The sequence below is a fragment of the Pan troglodytes genome, chromosome 1 (genome assembly GCF_028858775.2).
Source record: "Pan troglodytes isolate AG18354 chromosome 1, NHGRI_mPanTro3-v2.0_pri, whole genome shotgun sequence".
Lineage (NCBI taxonomy): Eukaryota > Metazoa > Chordata > Mammalia > Primates > Hominidae > Pan > Pan troglodytes.
In genome coordinates, this window is record NC_072398.2 from 17,463,117 (window position 1) to 17,485,042 (window position 21,926).

The 21,926-nt window shown below is 41.2% G+C and overlaps 1 protein-coding gene across 11 annotated transcripts in view; it reads right to left on the reverse strand.

The window, feature by feature from the left end:
* The window catches only part of DISC1 (DISC1 scaffold protein), a 414,923-nt gene that overhangs the window by 320,592 nt on the left and 72,405 nt on the right, over positions 1–21,926 (reverse strand). For 10 of the 11 annotated variants that reach the window (XM_001151459.7, XM_054660130.2, XM_009441659.4 and 7 more), the window contains exon 3: positions 18,759–18,828. The exons of the other annotated variant lie outside the window; for it this stretch is intronic. In XM_001151459.7, coding sequence (XP_001151459.4) covers positions 18,759–18,828 — 70 coding nt within the window. The remainder of the gene's footprint in view (positions 1–18,758; positions 18,829–21,926) is intronic. 11 annotated transcript variants of the gene reach the window in all.

Below are 21,926 nucleotides of genomic sequence, written 5' to 3' on the forward strand. Positions count from 1 at the left end.
TAAAATTAGCCAAGTGTGGTGGCATGCACCTGTAATCCCAGCTTCTTGAGAGGCTGAGGCAGGAGGATCGCCTAAGCCCAGGAATTTGAGGCAGCAGTGAGCTATGATCATGCCACTGCACCCCAGCTGAACAACAAAGCGAGACCCTGTCTTAAAGAAAAAAAATTAAAAAGAGTAAAGAAGAAAACATCCTGTGGTAAAAGCAAAGAGCAAAGAGGAGAGGAAGACAGCTTACAAAGACAGAAAAGTCAAAAGACTATAGTGGGGTACCTGCGAGTAACCAAGTCCTTGGCAATGAAAATTCATTATGAGCAAATCTCACCTCACAATAAACTCCCAGAGGAACTAATTACACTAAATGTTCTGGCCATGACTTAGGGAGTAGTCATCCCTAAGGCACCCTTGGGTATATGAAAGTTGCCACGCTCTGTAGCAAACAGGGGCTGCTTCAGTGTCTGTCTCCTGTCGGGTTAGTGTTCTATCAAGCCTGTCAATTGCAACTTATTTTGTGTTATGAGACAAGCTGGCACATTGTATAAAGGTCAAGTGGAAAACTGTCCCTTCTGCTACATCGCTGTCATCAGCTACTAAAGGTCATTCCGCCCAATACATGGCTGTGACAGAAAATAACTTTGTTTGTCTACTGTGACATATGAAAAAGTCCCTCTGCTGTGAGCTTTTTTGTTTCTCTCTACTCTCAACAGGCATCAAATTAGGTGCGCTAAGGTTATCTAAGAAAATGATTATCTAAGAAAATAATCAGTTCGCAAATACATTTGAACAAAAAAACACAAAGAGATTAAAAAGCCTATCTCTAGCAGATCTAAAATACCTAAATATTTTACCGGTGAGTATAATTTAACAAACATTCATTCTGAATGATATATAACCCAAATATTTAGCATGCACCATCTCATTTAATTCTCCAAACAACCCTATTATCCCATTTTATACATAGGAAAAATAAAGCTTAGAAAGAATAATTTGTCCAAGCTTATACAGCTAGCAAATGGCAGAATTGAACTTTGCAGTCAGGTTTTTAACAAGGTTGACCTGAAAAGCGCTAATGCTTTATAATTCTAATGTTAGTAGAGTTATCAGCTATTAATAATGTAACAATGATAATAAGATGATAAGTGATAATGAGATGAATTCACTTGTTCATCCAACAACCACTTCTTGAGAGGCTACTTTGACCAGGCACTATGCTAAGTTCTGGGGATAAAAAGTAAAAATGAATAGGGTCTCTTTCTTTCCCTAGGAGGCTAACAGTTTAGCCAAGAGGACAGCCAATAGCTATACTAAAACACAATATGTATGAGGATAGAGAATATACCGAGCACTCAAAAGAAGGGGCACTGAAACCAAGTCTTTTTTGTTTTTTTAGAGACAGGGTCTTGCTCTGTCACCCAGGCTGGAGTGCAGTGGTGTGATCATAGCTCACTGCAGCCTCGACCTCCTGGGCTTAAACAATCCTCCAGCCTCAGCCTCCCATGTAGCTGAGTCTATAGATGCACAGAACCATGTCTGGCTAATTTTTTATAGACATGGGGTCCTGCTATTTGCCCAGGCTGGTCTACAACTCCTGGCCTCAAGTCCTTCCACCTCAGCCTTCTAAAAAGCTAGGATTGTGGCATGAGCCACACCATGACCAACCAGAAACCAAGTCTGGATGACCTAGTAGGAGAAGGAGGTGGTAAGTGCAGGCAGAGGTACTAAACAGTGGACAAGGCAGTATGCCTTCGGGAACTACCAAGGGACTAAAGAGAAAGTTGCGGCCGGGCGCGGTGGCTCATGCCAGTAATCTCAGCCCTTTGGGAGGCCGAGGCGGGCAGATCACCTGAGGTCAGGAGTTCGAGACCAGCCTGGCCAACATGGAGAAACCCCGTCTCTACTAAAAATAGAAAATTTGCCGGGTGTGGTGGCGCATGCCTGTAATCCCAGCTACTCGGGAGGCTGAGGCAGGATAATCGCTTGAACCCGGGAGACGGAGTTTGTGGTGAGCCAAGATTGCACCATTGCACTCCAGCCTGGGCAACAAGAGCAAAACTGCAACTCAAAAAAAAAAAAAAAGAGAGAAAGTTGCTTGAAGTGGGGAAGGAATGGCAAGAAATGAAGTTAGAAAGCTAAGCAAGGGCCAGGGCAAGAAGCTGGTTATGGCAGGCCATATTTAACATTTGTCCTGATAGTGACATTAGTCACGCAGAGAGATGAAGTAGAAAAGCAATTGTAAATGAGTTTTAGAAAGAAGACTGGTTACAACATGAAGGATGATTGGAAAAGGATTGAAGGATGATCGAAGGATGCTTTGGAGGGGGATGAAAATAGAAACCAAGGACCCATTAAGAGGCGAGTGCGTGTGTCCACACAACACTTATGAGATCAAAGGACAGAAGGAAGAGATACTTAAGAGATAAAATCGAAAAGGTGTAGTGGCTCATGTCCCGGGAGAGCTGAAAGTCCACAATGACCCACAGGCTTTTTTCTGCTTGACTTGCCATTCATTGTAATAGGGGATATGGCAAGAGGAGCTGGGCTGAGATATAACAAAGATCAGGAACTTCTAGAGGGATGGTGGGAAAAAGATAGTCTTTAGATCTTAGTTTGGACATTCTATACAATAGTATTGGAAAATAAAATGGTGCCATGAATTCAAGTCTTTTTCTTATTAATGAAGAGATTTGACTGTCAAGAAACAAATGGACAATGAAAGCAATTCTCACACTATGACAAGCAGGCAAATGAAGTAAGGAGGTTGTGGAATTGTCTGATGCGTTCATACAACACATAGAATTATTGAATGGTGCTCAGTCTATGGGACCTGGAGACTTTTGGCAGTGAGAAGATTGCTGGAGTGATCTCTCTTCTTCACTGCTGCTTATTTTCCAACTCCACTCAGTCCCTACTCTGAATACATGACCCTTGCCACCTTGACCCACTTGATCTACCTTTCCTCATCAACAAGCAAAACTGAAATGGCCAATGCAGGACCCCACGCCTATGGCTCAGTGAGACAGAGTCAGCAGAGGGAGGCGGGCCTTGGCTTTTCTGACCAGTTCAAACTGTAGCAAGGCTCCAGACTCCAGATCATACACAATCAGCCTAGAGACCCCCAGCTACCACTACCAACACCAAAGCAGAAAAGAACAATCCCTCCTATAACTTTCTACCCACTCGTGAGATGCCCTTTGGTTCTGCCAAGGGCCTGCCTCCCTCCAACTGAAGACCTTGTTAACCTTCAAATATTTATATACCATAAAGGTTTTTATTTCTGAGACTTGCAGGAAACTTATTCACATTTCCCTAGAGAACTTTTTTTTAATGGGCCACAATTCATCTCCCAAAGACAGGACCTCTAGAGCAGCTGATGCATTCACACCATGCTTTGAAGCCCTCGTTGACTTAGGAATAGGAGCTGGGCCAAGCAACAGGATGAGAGAACAGCCAAACACAAGCTGCAGAGCTTGCTAAATCTGGAAGGAACCGCCACTCAAGATTTTCTTCTGGCATGCCTCTCTGCCATCCAGAACGTGTTGGTAGTGGATTTGATATTGATTTTTTATTAGACAGGATGCAAGATTTAATTAAGTGCCCAGACACTTTATAAAAACAAATTAGCTGTCCAGTCCATCACCCAGAGCAAGGAGTTCCACAAAGGAGCACAGGCGCCATCTCGTTGCCATTATGCAAAGGAAATGGACTCCAGGTGTGTAAATGACCATTTTAAATGGAAAGATTAAATGGTTACCTGAGAATTACACCTTAGCCTTCTCTGCCCATGAGGGTGAAGGCCACAAAACAGTAGAGACCCACAGAAACATAATCAGAAGAGAGAGAGCTTTCAACCTCTCTTTCTTCAGTCTTGTCTTTAGTATTCCATGTATGTCCCATTTTCCTCCTTCCCTTTCCATTTTTTTTCCTTCCACTCTCAAAAGCAGGATTGCCAGTTCTTTCAAAGCCCAAGCAGGGTTTCAATTTCATTTTCTCAATGTCATCCAATGTCATGCAACAAAGCATCAGGCAGAAAACGAGAGATTCTAGGTCATGAAATTTAGACTGCAGATAAAAAAAAAATAGTTTGCCATACGACGATGTGAAGAGTAGTCAAGCTTTAAATGCTTCTTTATAATTTGCATGTTTTAATATATATTGCTTTACTTCATTTCCAATTTTTTTTTTTTTTTTTTTTTTGCAGATTGAAAGAAATCAGGCTATGTGCAAATAAGCTTCTTATTGCCAAACAGAAAAGAAGCCAAATCATTCCATCTTATTTTCTGCATGCTATTGGCACTAACTGCTGGCAGGGAGATTTTTCAGAAGCATCCACACTTTACACAGTGTTTTCTAACATGTAGCACCCGGGGGTAGCGGGTAAGTGGTAGGTAGAAAAAGAAAAGGCAGCAAATAATTCTTCAATACCTCCAGGCACTGTGCAGGCATCTCACACACATCATTATCACATTTAACCTTCCACCCACACAGCAGGATAGGTATTATTATGCCTAGTTTATCCAGGAACAAGCCAGCGCTCAAGGACAGAAGACAAAACAAAAGTGTGCTGCGTGGCCACACTGACATTCTGGTCTCCTCACCCAGTCCCCCTCCATTCCCGGCTGAGCTGTCCTCATCCAGAGGTACAGAGACAGTTACTAAACATTTCACGGCTCTTTGTTTGGAAACTATACCTCAACTAACAATATACTAAAATTTAAAACTAAATATGTAAATAAATGCATTAAATTTTTCACAGCTCATGAAGGTGCTTTTAGTACTGACTATCCCAGGCTGATTAAGAGTTGATTATTTCTAAATGGCACTTCATGTAGACATAGAAGAGTTAATTCTGCCAACTGAATTCATCAATCAGTCAATTCAGTGAGAAAATGTGGTCCAATCAGTCCCAGAGTATATATATGTGATAACCTATTGACGGGTTGAACTTTTCCTGAGCCCAGCACATAAAGTTCCCAGAAAGACAGCCACAGTCAGAGACAATCAAAGGTTACTTTGCTCCCCAGTAAAGATCAGACAAAAGTCTCTGGAAAATCTGTTGCAAGAGGCACCTTCAAGCTAACATGTAAGACCAGGTTTTGGGATGGAAATGACTGTATTGACCAAATGAATGAACTCTGTAAGGAGTGTTTTCATTTTAATCTTCTTTATGCATTTTTAACATCCCTCATTTTTAAATTCATATGCTGCTCTCAATCATTCCTAATTGCTTCGTGTGTGCATGTTTCACTAGGCAATAAGCATACTAGCTACTATTTTTATCTGCACTGCACCAGTTCCCCCATCTTCTCCTAACAGATGTACCCACCTCATCACAGAGACAGACAGGTAGCCAGGCTTGGCTAATTACAGTACCTCATCCCTTTGGCTCTGGTCATTGGTCCAAGGAGTCAGCACCTAACCCAATCCTTTCCTGAAGGTTTTCATACTGAATCCAAGAGGGGAAGTCTCTTTTTCTTCTCTAGTCGTGTGTTGTTAATTCAAAAGTCTTCAATTGCCACATGGAATAAAGTGGTGTGATCATTTTAAAATATGCCCACAAGTTCTTTGACATTCTTCCATCAAAAAAAATGGTCTAATTCTTCTCCCCTTGAAGATGGGACAACTTTGATGACTTGTTTCAAATGAATCCATGTGGTGGAAGTAACAACATAATTTCTTAAGATAGATTCATAAAAGACGATAGAGCTTCCTCCAGCATACTGTGTATGTGCATGTGTGTGAAAGAGACTCCTCCATCTCCTTCTGTCTCTCTCTCTCTCCCTATATCTTTCTCTCTCTCTCAATCCCTATCTCTCTCTTTCTGTCTCTCTTCTCTGCCTGTCTCTCCTTGTCTCTTTCTCTATCTCTTTCTCTCTCTCTCCTCTCTCTCTGTTTCTCTCTCTTCTCTCTTTCTGTCTCTCTCCCCCATCTCTATCTCTCTATCTGTCTCTTTCTCTCTGTCTCTGTTTCATACATATCTGTGAGTAGAATTGCTGAATCATATGGTGATTCTATGTTTCTCTTTTTGAAGAACCACCAAACTTTTATCCATAATCATTGCACAGTTTGGAGTTAAACTTTGTTTAAGGTGTGAGACAAGAGTCCAACTTTATTCTTTGGATGTGAAAATCCAGTTGCCCCAGCACCATCTGTTGAAAGAACTATTTTCTCCCATTGAATGGACATGGCACCCCTTGTCAAAAATCAACTGGCCACAGATATATGGGTGTATTTCTGGGCTATTTTCCATTTTTCAGTGTAAACTCTATTTACATGTTTCAAGGTAAAATCTATTTTACATGTTTTAATGTAAAAGTCTTTCACTTCTTTGGTTATATTTATTTCCAAGTATTTTACTATTTTAAATGCTATTATAAATAGAATTATTTCTTATTTTCCATTTGGGATTGCTCATTCCAGGTAGATAAAAACATGACTGACTTTCACACCTAAAACGTTATAGAATTTGTTCATTAGCTCTAGCAGCTTTCTTGTGGATTCTTTAAGATTTTCTACATATAGGATAATGTCAATCGCAAATAGAGATAATTTTACTTGTTCCCTTCCATTATGATGCCTTTTATCTATTTTGCTCTGACTATAACTTGTAGTGCAATGTTGAATAACAACAGTGAAAGCAGATATATATATATCTCCTATATATATATATCTCCTATATATATATATCTCCTATATATATATCTCCTATATATATATCTCCTATATATGTATATATCTCCTATATATATATCTCCTATATATATATATCTCCTATATATATATATCTCCTATATATATATCTCCTATATATATATCTCCTATATATGTATATATCTCCTATATATATATCTCCTATATATATATCTCCTATATATATATATATCTCCTATATATATATCTCCTATATATGTATATCTCCTATATATATCTCCTATATATGTATATCTCCTATATATATATCTCCTATATATATATCTCCTATATATGTATATATCTCCTATATATATATATATCTCCTATATATATATCTCCTATATATGTATATATCTCCTATATATATATATATCTCCTATATATATATATCTCTCCTATATATATATATATATATACATATATCTGCTTCATGATGTCCTAGAGGTCCCTTCAGTTCTCTTTACTTCTTTTCATTACTTTTGCGTTCTGCTCTTTTAACTCAATAATTTCCATTGTAGTATCTTCAAGTCCACTGATTCTTTCTTCTGCCTGCTCAAATCTTCTGTCTAACCCTCTAGTAAATTCTTCATTTCAGCTTTCAGTTTCCAGCTTCAGAATTTCTGTTTGATCAATTTTTATAATTTCTATCACTTTATTTCTCATTTTGTTCATACACTGTTTTTCTGATTTCCTTTAGTTCTTTGTCCATGTTTTCTTTTAGTTCTTCGGACATCATTAAGACAATCATTTTAAAGTATTTGTCTAATAAATTTGATGGCTGGGCTTTCTCAGGGATAGTTTCTGTCCACTTATTTTGCCTCTTTGAATGGGCCATGTGTTCTCGTTTCTTTGTATGCCTTGTGATATTTTGTTGAACATCGGGCACTTAAATATTATAATGTAAACTCTGGCTATTGGACTCTCACCCTTCCCCAGGGTTTGCTGTTTTTTATTTTTGATGGCTATAATAGTCCATTTGTAGATACTTTTCCAAACTTCCTTTCCCAGTCTTTGCAGATTGGCTCTGTGCTGGGGAACTCCTACAATACTTACCCAACCTTACACTTAACTCAAGGATCAGCCTGAAATGAAAGCTTAGGGTCTTCTCTCCTCTTTTCTGAGCATGCATCTTGCCCCAAGTATATGCATGGATTTCTACATTTTCCTGTATACATGGTGCTTTTGAATGTCCTAATTTCCCACAGAATCTCTTCCAGCTTTTGCACCTGGATTTTAGATGGTCTATTGTACACCTCAACCAGTAATCTTTTGCCCCAGGTTTTTGCAGTTTGTTAGCTCACTTTGAGCATTTGCAAGCAATGCCTGCCATTTTTCCAGCCTATGTTCTAAGTTAGGCTAAGCAGAGATATATGCCTATGTCAGTACTTAAGGTAGCCCCCAGACAGGTTAGAACAGACATCCACAATAAGTAAGGTCTTCTCTAGTCCCTCTGTAATCAGGGACCAGGGTCCTACACTGGGAATGAAGGCTGTCATCATCAAGAGAACTGTCTTGCTAGAGAGAAGGCTGGGACAAGAGCAAATAAAAGTGCTACAAAGTTTCCCACCATTTTCAAGTGGCCTTTTTCTTTATTCAGTGTTTGCTTGGTTGCTTAAACTTTTGCCTATTTTCCAGAGTTCTGATCATGTTTGTTCTAATGGTTTCTGTTTGTTTTTTGATGTTTCTGTGGGGAAACAAAGTTGGAGGGGCAAACTCTACCATTTTGCTAACGTAACTCTTTGACACTGTTTTAAGTTTTTTGGTGGTTATGCCGTATATAAATTGGATGTGGCTGCTATAACTAATTACCACAAACTTACAGGCTTAAAACAACATAAATTTATTCTCTCATAGTTTTAGAAGCCAGAAGTCTGAAATCAGTTTTACTGAGCTAAAATCAAGGTATTGACAGACTGTATTCCCTCCCAACATTCTTGGGGAAAATCCTGTCCTTGTCTCTTCCAGCTTCCAGTGGCTGCTGGAATTCCTTAGCTTGGAGCTACCACTCCAATCCCTGCCTCTGTGGTCACATCACCACCTCCTCTTCAATTGGTCCAATCTCCCACTGCGTCTCTCAGACATGATCTGATGTCATATAGGACCCACCTCAGATAATCTGGGATGATGTCCTCATCAAGGTCTCTAATTCAATCACATCTGCAGGGCCCCTTTTCCAAATATGGTAACATTTATACGTTGCAAGGAGTAGGATGTGGATATCTTTGGGGAGGGGTGGGTATCATTCAGCCTACCACATGCAGCAATAAATAACTAAAACAAGGGGTTTGAAAGAATAAGCCACAATACAGAGAAAAAAGTGAAGAACCTGTTAGTTCTGATCACTCTTGCCACCTATGGTCACACCAAATAATAAGTCTTCTTTTCAGCTGGTACGAGGTTAATTTGTGTCTCTGCCTATTGAAATATGTCCTCATGGCCGGGTGTGGTGGCTCACGCCTGTAATCTCAGCACTTTGGGAAGCCAAGGTGGGTGGATCATGAGGTCAGGAGATTGAGACTATCCTGGCTAACACGGTGAAACCCCGTCTCTACTAAAAATACAAAAAAAAAAAAAATTAGCCAGGTGTGGCAGCATGCACCTGTAGTCCCAGCTACTTGGGAGGCTGAGGCAGGAGAGTGGCATGAACCCTGGGGGCGGAGCTTGCAGTGAGCCAAGATCACGCCACCGTACTCCAGCCTGGGCGACAGAGCAAGACTCTGTCTCAAAAAAAAAAAAAAAAAGAAATATGTCCTCATACAAAAATAAACATCAATTCTAAAAAAAAAATCAATTCTAATGGTAGCTGAAGTTTCACATATTTGTACTATTTATGTTTTATTCCAACTAGGCTGTATACTCCTTGATGGTGGGCTATTTTTTTATGCATAGTTTGTCCACCATGGCATGGTAAATCTGGCAGATATTCAGTAGATAGTTGTTTGTGTGAAGGGATACCATGATATACTGGCCTAAGAGCCAGGCTCTGCGATAAAACAAAATGTGAAAAACAGCTAAGTTCACTTGTGGGAAGAATCAACTTACTTGTGTCAAAAAGTCTGCTTTTTAAAAAAAAAAAAAGTTTCAATCAAATGTCTACATATGACCACAATGACCACAGATAGTCAAACTAAATTATTCAAATTTTGTGGAAATACCTGAATGTGTTTAGTATTTAGCTCTGTCCTGAGCCCTTTAGGCTTCCTGTTTTGGGCTAAATTATATCCCCCTGTAACATTCATATGTTGGAGTTCTAACCCCCAGGACCTCAGAATTTAATTGTATTTGGAGACCGGACCTTTAAAGAGGTCCATTCAGTTTCAATGAGGTCACAAGGATGCATCCTATTCCAATATGACTGGTGTCCTTATAAAAAGAGATTAAGGCACCAATGCATACAGAGGGAAGACTGTGTGAAGACACAAGGAGAAAATAGCTGTCTACAAGCCAAAGAGACAGGCCTCAGAAGAGACCAACCCTACTGACAACTTGACATAGAATTCCAACCTCCACAGCAGTGAGACAATAAGTTTCTACTGTTTAAGCCACACAGTCGGTAGTACTTTGCCATGGCAGTCCAAGCAGACTAAGACACCCTTCCTGTTAAGGATAAATCAACCATTTGCACCAAATGCATAGTTTGGACCTAAAATTGTTGTAATGGGAAGGTACATGTCAATTTGGGGGTTTGCATCTCATCATTAGCACATCCCTTTCATTTCTATTGAGTTGTTTGTTTGTTTGTTTGTTTTTGTTTTTGAGACAGGGTCTTGCTCTGTACCCAGGCAGGAGTGCAGTGCAGTGGCACAATCATAGCTCACTGCAGCCTCGGCCTCCCAGGCTAAAACAGTGTTCCCACCTCCACCTTCCGAGTAGCTGGGAACACAAGTGCACGACATTGTGCTTGGCTAATTGTTTTTGCCATTTTTTTGTAGAGATGGGACCTCACAGTGTTGCTGAGGCTGGTCTCAAACTCCTGGGCTCAAGCAATTCTCCTGCCTTAGCCTTTCAAAGTGCTAGGATTACAGGTGTGAGCCTCCAGATGATCGAAGTCACTGCCTCATCCTGTCTGACCACCTTCTATGAAGCAGCTGAGGTCTTAGGTCCAAGACCTACCTGGGATCCCAGGCAGCCTCTTAGCCACTCTAAGAGGGCAGAAGAAGCACAGAAAACCTATGAGAGCAGCTTCAAAATCAGTCTTCTAAGTGCAAGACAGACTTCCTGAACCACATTCTGCTTCATCAACCGGACTCTACAACATGAACAGCTTGTGTCTCTTACAGATTCTCATAGGCAGATGCATAAAACGTGAGTAAGATGTGTCCACTGTTGGCACAACTTCCTGCTACAGCTCAGCTAGTAGGAAATCATGTACAAGTTTCAACTAAGAACCACTTAGGGAGAGGACATAGAGGAGAGAAAAAAAATTCGTTTGGCTTGGCTTGGTGTTTTGTATTCAGCAGCACATCTAACCTTGAAGCTGTCAGAGTTTATCATGAATAATGCACCATGACAACATTCCACGTGATCCTTATAGGACAGACTGATGTCCTCATAGGCAGGGAAGGCAAAGCAGCGTGGTCCCATTCCCAGACAGAAACACACCACGACATGGCAGTTAGGAAGGAATGTTCATGCCACTATGCTTCTACCTCCAGAGCTGCAGGGGTTCCAAGAAATCCTACCGAGACCTAAGAAAGAGCCAAGCGTGTACCCAGATGCAAAGCCAAGGAGAAAAGGCATCACCGTGAAATCACATTTTATGCTGTGAATGAGAGGGAAGCACATCAGATACCAATAAGCTTTCGCATCTGTGCACAAAGCTAAAATCTCAAGTAGGTGTCACTTGACTCACTGCATGCACCCTTAGAACCCATGAAAAATGCCAACACTCAGACCTGCAAACACAAATGGGCAATGCACAAAGTCACTATTGGCTATGATCTCTACCTTTAACTTACAGAATTGTAAATTCTCCTGTAAACGGGAAGAGAAGCTAAGACAATGCAACCAAACTAAATAAATGACATTTTGTTCATATTCTCTTCCTATGGTATTTTTGTCTTAATGTATAGCCCATCTCCCAATTTTTAAGTTTTTACTTAAAGTAAGAGGAAGCAGATATACAAGCTTATGCTCTTCTGAGAACAATGCTGAAGATTAACACAAGAGCTAATTTCCTAATTAGCATTTGTTTTTTAGATAAAAATAGACGAATTTTTTAGATAAAATTGTGGAAAATTTTCCTGCTACCTCCCAGTGTAGAGCGCTCATCTGTTCCTTTCCTCACTGTCATGTAAGTAAGAGCTTCCAGAAGTCAGAAACTTCCTAGCTAAGTTTTGTCCTCAACTGTCTACAAAGCTCAGTCTTCCACAGTGGGATACAAAATGCTCTAGACCCAGTAGGGATGGGAGACAAATTGGCAGAGTGGCCAGAGCACACAGCTGGTCCTCCCTCTCAGCAGCGTCCATGACCTCGATTGAAAACCAATGATAGTGACAATTCTTCCCACAGTAATCACGTGATGTAATCAGGCAACGAATGGGAATGCGCCCACCATGGAACAGACCTGCAAAGGGGGTCGTATGCAGCCACCCAGAGAGCGGAGATCTCAAGAAATTTTATTTTTCACAAATGCCGATGTCCAAACATCTCTTCATCTATTGAGAAATCCCAACATTGTTATGTATACGCACGGGGCTTACACACAAAGTCAACGTTGTTATAATGCACTTTCATGCAGTCAAATTTCTGATGTCCATGGAGTCAGGAAAAAGTCTGTCTCATTTCTCAGAGAGAGACCAATTTGCCTTCTACATTTGTTTTCTCTGGGCCCTTGACAATTGGATGGTGCCCGCCAACATTAAACACAGATCTTCTCTACCTAGTCCACGCAGACTCACACTAATCTCTGCGGAAATACCCTCAAAGAAACACCCAAAATAATGCTTTACCAGGTTTCAAGGTATTCCTTAATCCAATCAAGTTGACACTTAAAATTAAGTCCACAAGTCCACCCCTTGTCAGCTTGGCACCTATATGCATCTTCTTAAACCATACCTAATTTCCAAATAAAGACAATAAAAAGGTAATAGTTCCACCTACCATGATGTAACTAACATGACGCAACTGAAAACTCACTAAATCCTTTCCCCACATTTGGTTTGCAGAATTCCAGCATGTGGGATTTTAATCTTTCAGGATTGTGATTTTTCAGGATTGCAGATGTTAGGGATTTTAGACTTTAGGGATTTAGACTTTAGGAATTTGGGGTTTTAGGGATTTAATTTTGGGAGATTTCAACATTCAGGATGATGGCATTCAGGATTGTGTCTTTTGATGTTATGATTGGCACCAGAGCAGCAGCTATCTAATAAAACAAACATATCATAAAAAGAGGAAACATAAAATGCATTTCTTTTACTTGGTTGCACTATCTTGGCTTCTTTTCTTGTTTGCAGGAGAATTTACAATTCTGTAAATTAAGGGCAGAGATCATAGCCAATGGTGACTTTGAGCATTTCCCATTTGTATTTGCAGTTCTAAGTGTTGGCATTTTTCGTAGGTGCTAAGGATGTAGTGAGTCTCATGACACGTACTTGAGATTTGTGCTGTTGATTTGGGTTTTAATCAACAGATTTTGTTAGTATACCAGGACAAGGTGATATCACAACAGATCTCACAGCAAAGGAAGGGAAAGCTCTATAGAGCACAGACAAGAACACTCCAAAGTCCTGGTGTGCAGGCAGGGAGAGAAGTGCCTTGTTCAAGGGAGCTGCAGGTGGAAATTGCACCGGTGGTCATGTTTGCTTTTTTTCTGTGCAGACATTATAAAGTGACAGTTTTGCTGGACCTGTCTCTCTGAGCAGATTTCAATTGCCGTCCACTTTTTAAGTCAGAAAGCAAAATGACACAGGCTGCCAAGAAAAGCATTTATGTTCCATGGGCCCCCAGATGGCATCCACATCCCATTGATTCTGGCAGTCCTGAGGATATAAGAATGGCCGATTCTATTCAATCTCGTTTTCTTCTTTCTAGACTGGAATGAAACGCAGGGAAAAGGAAATTTTTGGGGTTGTGCTGTGTTCAGTCACATCAACGCTTCTGTGGTAGGGATTCTGGTTCTAACTGCCAGGCTCCTGGAAGCCACTGAGACACCAAACCCTATGGGAGGTGTAAGGCAGGTTCCCTGTGAAGGAAAGGGGTATCTGGTTGGGTAATTTGCACACCATCACTGACGAGAAACTGAGGATAGAGAAATCTTGCTCAAGACATAATTCAGACAAAGGGACATTATGGTAATTTAGACAAAAGCTGGTCTCACCCTAGAGTGTTTTTATGCTTGGCCTCTGCCGCCATCATTTTTCTTTCAATGTCTGTCATTGTATATAAATGTTTATTATACTAGAGTTGTGTCATAATGGATATGAGTTGAGACAAAGGATAGAGAAAGTAATACGATGCTGGCTACTTTTACTCCAAGAAGGAAATTCTAAACAAGCAGAAATTCTAAGCCAGCTGCTCTATATGTCACATTGATATAAGTCACTGAAATGCTGAGTTCCCAAAATTGTGTTCCTTCCTTTTCACAATCTCTCCTTGCTCACATCGGAAGTAGAAGTGAGCATGGTCACTGGTGGACATGGGACACGAGCAGCCAGGGGGATATTATGGAGCACAAACAGGTGCAGGAACAACTAGAACAGTAACCACATAGAAACTTGTTGCCCTCGCCCACCTTTTCTCTGCCCCACCCATGTCAGAGCTGGAATCCTTATCTCCAGTACTGACCACAGTTCCTCTCTCTGCAGGACTCTGAGGTCTCAAACTTGCCCCTCACCTGACCATAAGCACGGGATAGACATTAATGCAATGAATCTAATTAATCCTCTTGGAGAAGGACGCTATGTAAATGCTATTAATGAAAAGCCTTATTCTTTTTCTCCCAAGCCCTCCCATCTTATGCAAGAATATAAGGAAATATTAACTTTACTTCCCTAGTGATGGAGACATGTAATTAGAGCCTGAGAAGGTTTTCCCACAAGGCATTACTGGGGAAATTTGCCAGCACTTTGATGAGATAAAACATGGAACTCTCTACTCTGTGCCAACTGCTTCTTTCTTTGGAACACAAAGTCATTTTTATGAGTGAAACTAGAAAGAAAGAAAGAAAGAGCAAAAGAAAAAAGCAGCAAAAACCAAGGGAGATAAGGTCACCCTCTCATTTCTTCTGGCAAACCTCTCAGATTCCGGCAGACCCCTTCCCCTGAGACAGAGCAGGGCTGCACAGCTGCTCCTAACAGAGAAAAAGGAGCAAATTCAAGTAAAAACTATGAAAAAAAACTCAACAATTCTTAAAATGTTTAATAGTTACCCTCAATAAACTATATGAGAGAAGAAATTGTATTCAAATCTTATTTGAACAAATCTCATAACAAATTCACTACCTTTATGTCTTCCAAACTTTCCTAATGACTTAGTGATCAATTTAAAATAATTTACCGATCACTGACAAGTCCAAGTACTGAGCCCTTTTGTGATCCATTTCAAACCATAGTCAGCCGCAAGTCTCCTTTCAAGCCCAATTTTGGGATGGTGGCTCATGGTAACAGTGCCCTTTCTCCCTCTTCTCTTTGCCGGAATCCCCCATCTGTTGCATCAAACCCATCCTTCAGGACCCATCTAAACTGCCTCCTCCTCCACTACTTTGATTCTTCACCCACCCCAAGATCTCTGGCAGAAGTCATTTGTCCCTTTTTGGGACTGTCTTTGTCTGCCTTTATTTTTTTTTTTATGATTTTTTTTTTTTTTTTTTTTTTGAGATGAAGTCTCGCTCCCACTGTTGCCCAGGCTGGAGTGCAATGGTGCAATCTCTGCTCACTGCAACCTCCGCCTCCCGGGTTCAAGCGATTCTCCTGCCTCAGCCTCCCGAGTAGCTGGGATTACAGGCGCCTGTTACCACGCCCGGCTAATTTTTTGTATTTTTAGTAGAGACGGGGTTTCACTATGTTGGCCAGGCTGGTCTCAAACTCCTGACCTCATGATCCACCCGCCTTGGTCTGTCTGTATTTTAAGGGACATATTATGTATAGCTTTATTATTCTTACTGTGTATTATCCAGTTTCCCCTCCTGGACTGCATATTCCTTGAGATGCAGATCTTGAGGACGGCATTCAGCATGCCTTAAACACGGCGTTGTGATTTCTTATATGCCATTATTACTCTAAGTGTGGCTCACAGGCTCGCAGTATGCGCATCATTTGGGAGATCATTAGAAATGGAGTCTCCCACCCCACCCCAGTCCTACTTAATCAGAATCTGCTTTTTTTTTTTTTTTTTTTTTGAGACGGAGTCTCGCTCTGTCGCCCAGTTTGGAGTGCAGTGGCGCCATCTCGGCTCACTGCAAGCTCCGCCCCCTGGGTTCACGCCATTCTCCTGCCTCAGCCTCCTGAGTAGCTGGGACTACAGGCGCCTGCCACCACGCCCGGCTAATTTTGTTTTTGTATTTTTAGTAGAGACGGGGTTTCACTGCGTTAGCCAGGATGGTCTCGATCTCCTGACCTCGTGATCCACCCGCCTCGGACTCCCAAAGTGCTGGGATTACAGGCATGAGCCACCGCACCCGGCCCAGAATCTGCATTTTAATCCATTACCAACCCAGGTTATTCACAGTACATTAAAGTCTGAGAAGTGCTGTTATATACGATGGATACTTAATAGATATTTTTCACATAAGCCAATTTCTATGCAAAGATCTTCCCCTTCACCCACTCCCACCCCCCATCCTGGGCACTGCAGATGAGCTGAGAACTAAGCCCACCTTCAGGTGGCAAGAGTGCTTTCCCCTCGTTCACTCTAGCTTGCCATCCATAGCCTCCATGCATTCAGAGGGCAAGTCATTTATTAATTAATTCCCTCACACCACATTTACTGAGGGCCTGCCTCCTATATGCAAGGCATTGTGCATATTCCACAAGAACATTTACCTCTCAACGCACTGAATCGGGTCTGTGGGATTGGGAAGAAGACAAGGGGAGTGGCATGTAAATCGTGTGTCCTGTGCCTACCAGGATGCTTGTCTGCTGCACAAATTTCTGGTGGATCAGGAAGGACACAGCGCATAGACTCAACCCCTCTTCCAGGGCTCGGCTGGCTGCTGCCCCCCAGGCCTAGTTCTCACTAGCATAAACTCTGCACCAGTGTTTCCTCAAGCCTCAGGACACACCCCAGTCACCAGGAAGGCTTGGGAAAACACAGAATGCTGAGCCCACCCTGAAACTTCTGATGTAGTAAGTAGTGAGGTACCAACAAGAACGGAAAAAGGCAGAAACACTAAAAAAGATGCCTGTATTCTTTGAGCTTCCCTGATGAGGTGTATCCTCTCAAACCCCATTCCCTTAGGTGTTGCAGAATGTTTGGAGAAAAGATTAAAGAAGTGAGGTCTCCATTTAATGAAGCCATTGAGAGAACCAAGTCTAGAAAGTTCACCAGGTCCTAAGCAGGAGCAGGGGACAAACTAGGGCCTGATTGGCCTACTTTTTCACTGCATTGTAAGCTTTATGTGTTACAGTGTCATTAAAGGTAGAGAGTCCAGGACTCAACTCATGGTAAAAAAAATAAATCTGTGCAATAGTGGGCAGCTTCAAAGCTAGATGTAATTATCTCTCATAGATGAAACCCAGCGGGTGAGCCCTGGCCCAGGAATAGCTCATTTTCTCCCTGCCTACAGCTGTGCCCGGGCTGAAGCCACTGACGCTGGGCTTGAGGGGTGCCTTCCCCTGCCTCCGACTTGCCTCCTCTCTCAGGCACCTCATCCTCCACCCAGTGTTATTATGAAATCAAGTGGCCTGTAGAAGGAGGACTGGGAGAATGTCAAGAGTCCCTCCTCTGTCTCCAGTCTTTTCTCCCTTCCTCCCATGCCCCGTGACTTTCTAAACCCAACTGCAATGGATAGGTAATGAGAACATGCAACAGCATTTCCTAGAACAGGATTTTCTACCTCCTTTTGGAAATCACTTATCTTATTCCCATAGTGCCCTAATTCCAACAGTCTATGACACATACAATGAGAATGTCACATGGGCTAAAGGCTGAAGACCCATGCCTTAAAGCTAACCAGCTTCCAGAAGAATCCTTAAACCTACATTCCATTTCCATACCAATCCTGGGTGTCCTAACTTGCTCAATAGCAGGAGTATCTATCAAGTTAGTAGGTGCCTAGGGGAATCTACATGTCATTTTCAGCCCTTTCTCTTTCCCACGCCCAGCAGAAATGGGTGTGAGATCTTGCAATGAGCATCTAAAGTTTTCAGAATTGTTCCCAGGACAACCATACCTGAAAGCTTTCCTTTGACTCAGTCTACCCTGTGCCCATTCAACCCCCATGTCAGCCCTCATCTGCTTGCAGCCCAACTTCTATTTTGGTGCCTCATTTTAATTGTTTTTTTTGTTTGTTTGTTTGTTTTCCTGGCCTCAGATCAGTCCCTCTATCTCTGGTCTGATGTTGTAACTTCTTTTTCTCTTGGGTATTTTAGGACATGTATGTGGAAATTTGATGCATGTGACCCCCTTTGGCACAGTCTGACATTTCTCAAATTCACCTCATTTCCTATCTCTGGTTCTGGAAATTATGAAGTCAGAAAGCCCCATGAAGGCTTACGTTTACTGGCATCACAAGGGCAGATACCATGTCTGTCTTACTTTCCTATTGTCTCCCATATTACCTAGCATATCATAGGTGTCAGACAAATATTTTTTATGAACAAGTGGATTATAGATACATCACACCATGGGCAGACAGGTGGCAAGATAATATAATTTTTATTGTGTGAGTATGCTAAGTGTTTCTGGACAATTGATAAGGTTATATTTATAAACCAAAGGATTAATGTTCATGAAGTACTTTGAAATCTACAAAACAATAATGCTGTAAAAGAGTCAACTATTCCCTGGTAGAGATGATCAGAGGAACAGATTGTACAATTCTTTTGGGATTCAAAAGGTAGATACGAGTAAAGATGGAAAGAAAAATGGGACATGATGACAAAACAATCAATAAACAAATTAAAACTCACCTTTATCATAATCATCATTCTCAACTGCATCTTCCTGAAGTTTCTGAAGTTTTAATCTTAAGGATATTACCTATGTTGGTTTAAAGGGGAAAAAATAAAAAATTACAATAGAATTCAAGCAAACATTTTTGTGAAAACTAAGAACATTTAGAAACTGTTTCAAAACTGAACTTCTTCATTCTCTTTTTAAAAAAAAACAAAAATGCACATTTTTTCAATGCCAGATGCATTAGTTTCTCCCAAAAAAACCTATGTAAAGAAAAAGTGTAAATTGAGCATAACATCCACATAAAAAGTTAAAATGTTATTTTATTTTAAACAAAAACATCACACTGTGCCCTCATCTGCATGAAGAAATGCATAATGAGAAGGAATACAAATTTCCTGACCAAATGGTCTCTGTTCTAAACCTCACATTTAAATTATGAAGGTAAACACACCAAAATTGGGAGAGAAACCAAGAGAAAAAGAGCATGAACTTAAGCTCAGCAGGCTGTCCTGAAGGCTTGAGTAAGAATGATGGCAAAGCTCTCACAAAACCCTTCTGAGAAGCCCTAAGGTTCAAATATTTTCCATTACAGAAAAGGGCAGTCTTATTTAACCCACATGGACACTCAGTGATCCAGCTACTTCTCTGAGTGTTACCAATGGGTTGATTTAGCATCATTGATATGGTTTAGCTGTGTCCCCACCCAAATCTCATCTTGAATTGTAGCTCCCATAATTCCCACATGTCGTGGGAGGTAATTGAATCATGGGGGTGGGTCTTTTCCATGCTGTTCTCATGATAATGAATATGTCTCAGGAGATCTGATGGTTTTATAAAAGGGAGTTCCCCTGCACAAGCACCCTCTTGCCTGCCACTGTGTAAGATGTGCCTTTCTCCTCCTTTGCCTTCCACCATGATTGTGAGGCTTCCCCAGCCATGTAGAACTGTGAGTCCGTTAAACCTCTTTTTCTTTATAAATTACCCAGACTTGGGTATGTCTTTATTAGCAGCATGAGAACTGACTAATACAATCATTGTTCTTCTCAACAGGAGACCCAAAGATTTACTGACAATGAATTCTTGGCCTACCAATGAATGGATTTGGGCTTGATCCCTGAAAAACATCTTCCTCCCATTCTTTGCCTGGCTCACACCTACATTTCCTTCAACCCCTAGCACAAGTGTCGTCTCCTCCAGTCTGTGTTAAATGTCCCTCCTCTATACCTCCATTGTGACCTGTACTTGCTTCTTCTATTCATAGACCCATTCAACAAATATTTACTGAGTGTCTCTTAGTTATCAGGCCCTGTTTGTATTGTGTTGATGTAACAAGGATACATCATAAAATGCTTAGCCCTCCAGACTTACATTCTAGGCAAAAACATAATACAGTCGGCCCTTGAACAACAGGGATTATGGGAACCAACCCCGGCCCTACACAGTTGAAAATCTGTGTATAACTTTTGACTTCCCCAAAACTTAACTACTAATAGCCTACTGTTGACCAGAGATCTTACCAAAAACATAAACAGTTGATTAACACACATTTTGTTTGTTATATGTATTATATATGCATTCTTACAATAAAAGTAAACTGGAAAAAAGAAAATGTTATTTAAAAATCATTGAGAAAAAAATTCAGCATTGACTAGATGACGAAAAACATCATAAAAAACAGAAAATAAATTTCCTATTCATTAAGTGAAAGTGGATCATCTTCATCTTGAGGAGGCTGAGGAGGAGGAGGAAGAGAGGTTGGTCTTGCTGTCTCAGAGGTGGCAGAGGTGGAAGAGAATCTGCATATAAGTGACCCTTGCAGCTCAAACCCGTGTTGTTCAAGGGTCAACTGTAAGTTTTATGGCACCTTAGCAAGTGATTAATGCTATGAAAAAGGAAAAGGGAGAACGACGTTATGGGGATCAGGGATGCTGGTAGAGGGTAGAGGTTGCAATTTGAAATCTGATCTCCTTGAGATGGTGACATTTACGCAAAGATTTAAAAGCGGTAAGGGAGTGAACCACGAGGCTGTCTGGGAGAAAAATATTCCCACAGAGGGAAGAACCAGTACAAAGGCTCAGGCAGAAGTGTTTCTGGTAAGAAAGCAAGAAGTGAAAGTGAAATGAAAAGCAAGAGGGAGCAAGAATGCCACTGGATCTGGGGCAGATTGATGGAAGGGAAAACTGTAGAGAATGAGGTCACACAGGTAATGAGGACTGTGTCAAGAAGAGACATGAAGACCATTTAAAAGTTCTGATTTTACTCTGAAGTTCATGGGGCACCACTGGAGAGTTTGGGGCAGAAGAGCACATGATCTGACTTATGTTTTAAACAGTTTCACTCTGGCTGCTGTTAGTAAGAGCAGAAGAAGGGAGGCCAGGTAAGAGGCTATGGGAACATTCAGGAAGGAGATGACAGGAGCTTGGATGATAGTGAGGATGGTGGCAATGGTGAAGATGGTGAGATGTGATCTGATTTCGGATATATTCAGAAGACCGCTGGTTAAATATAGAGCCAACAGGATTTGCTAATACATCACAGGTGGGGTCTGAGGAAAACACACCAGGATGATGCCAAGGTTTGTTTTGTTTTTTGTTTTTTGGGGTTTTTTTTCTGACCCATTGGAAGAATGGAGTACTTATTGCACCAGGTTATAGCCATCATTTTGCTTTGTTTGGTTTTATCTGTGCACATCATTCGACCTTGAGCATCTGGGGGGCAAGAACTATTTTGCATCCATGTATAAGATGCTAGTACTTACCCTGACTTGATTTTCCACTGCTTTGGGCACATGGAAAGAGTACAAGTGCCTCTCTCCTTGTTCTGCTGAACAGGGTATGAGTGGCAGTGATGGGGTTACCTCTATGCTGAAGCATTTGATCGCTCTTGTAGGACTCCCTAACATTCTCTTCCTCATGTCTGTGACTAAGGGGGTCATATGTTCAGATGGTGCAGGCTGGGTTCTTGCCCCCCAAAAATCTCTGTGGAACATGAAGCATACGCAAAAAACACAATTTTGTTATGTTGAGCCTCTAACGTAGTGCCTGTTACTAGCCTGTCCTAATACAATCTCCAAAGCCTAGCATAAGGCATTGTACTAGTTGTCATTGATAAATGCTTTCTGAATGAATGAAAGAATGAATGAATAATCATATTAACCCCTTTGTCTTTGAATTGTTCTA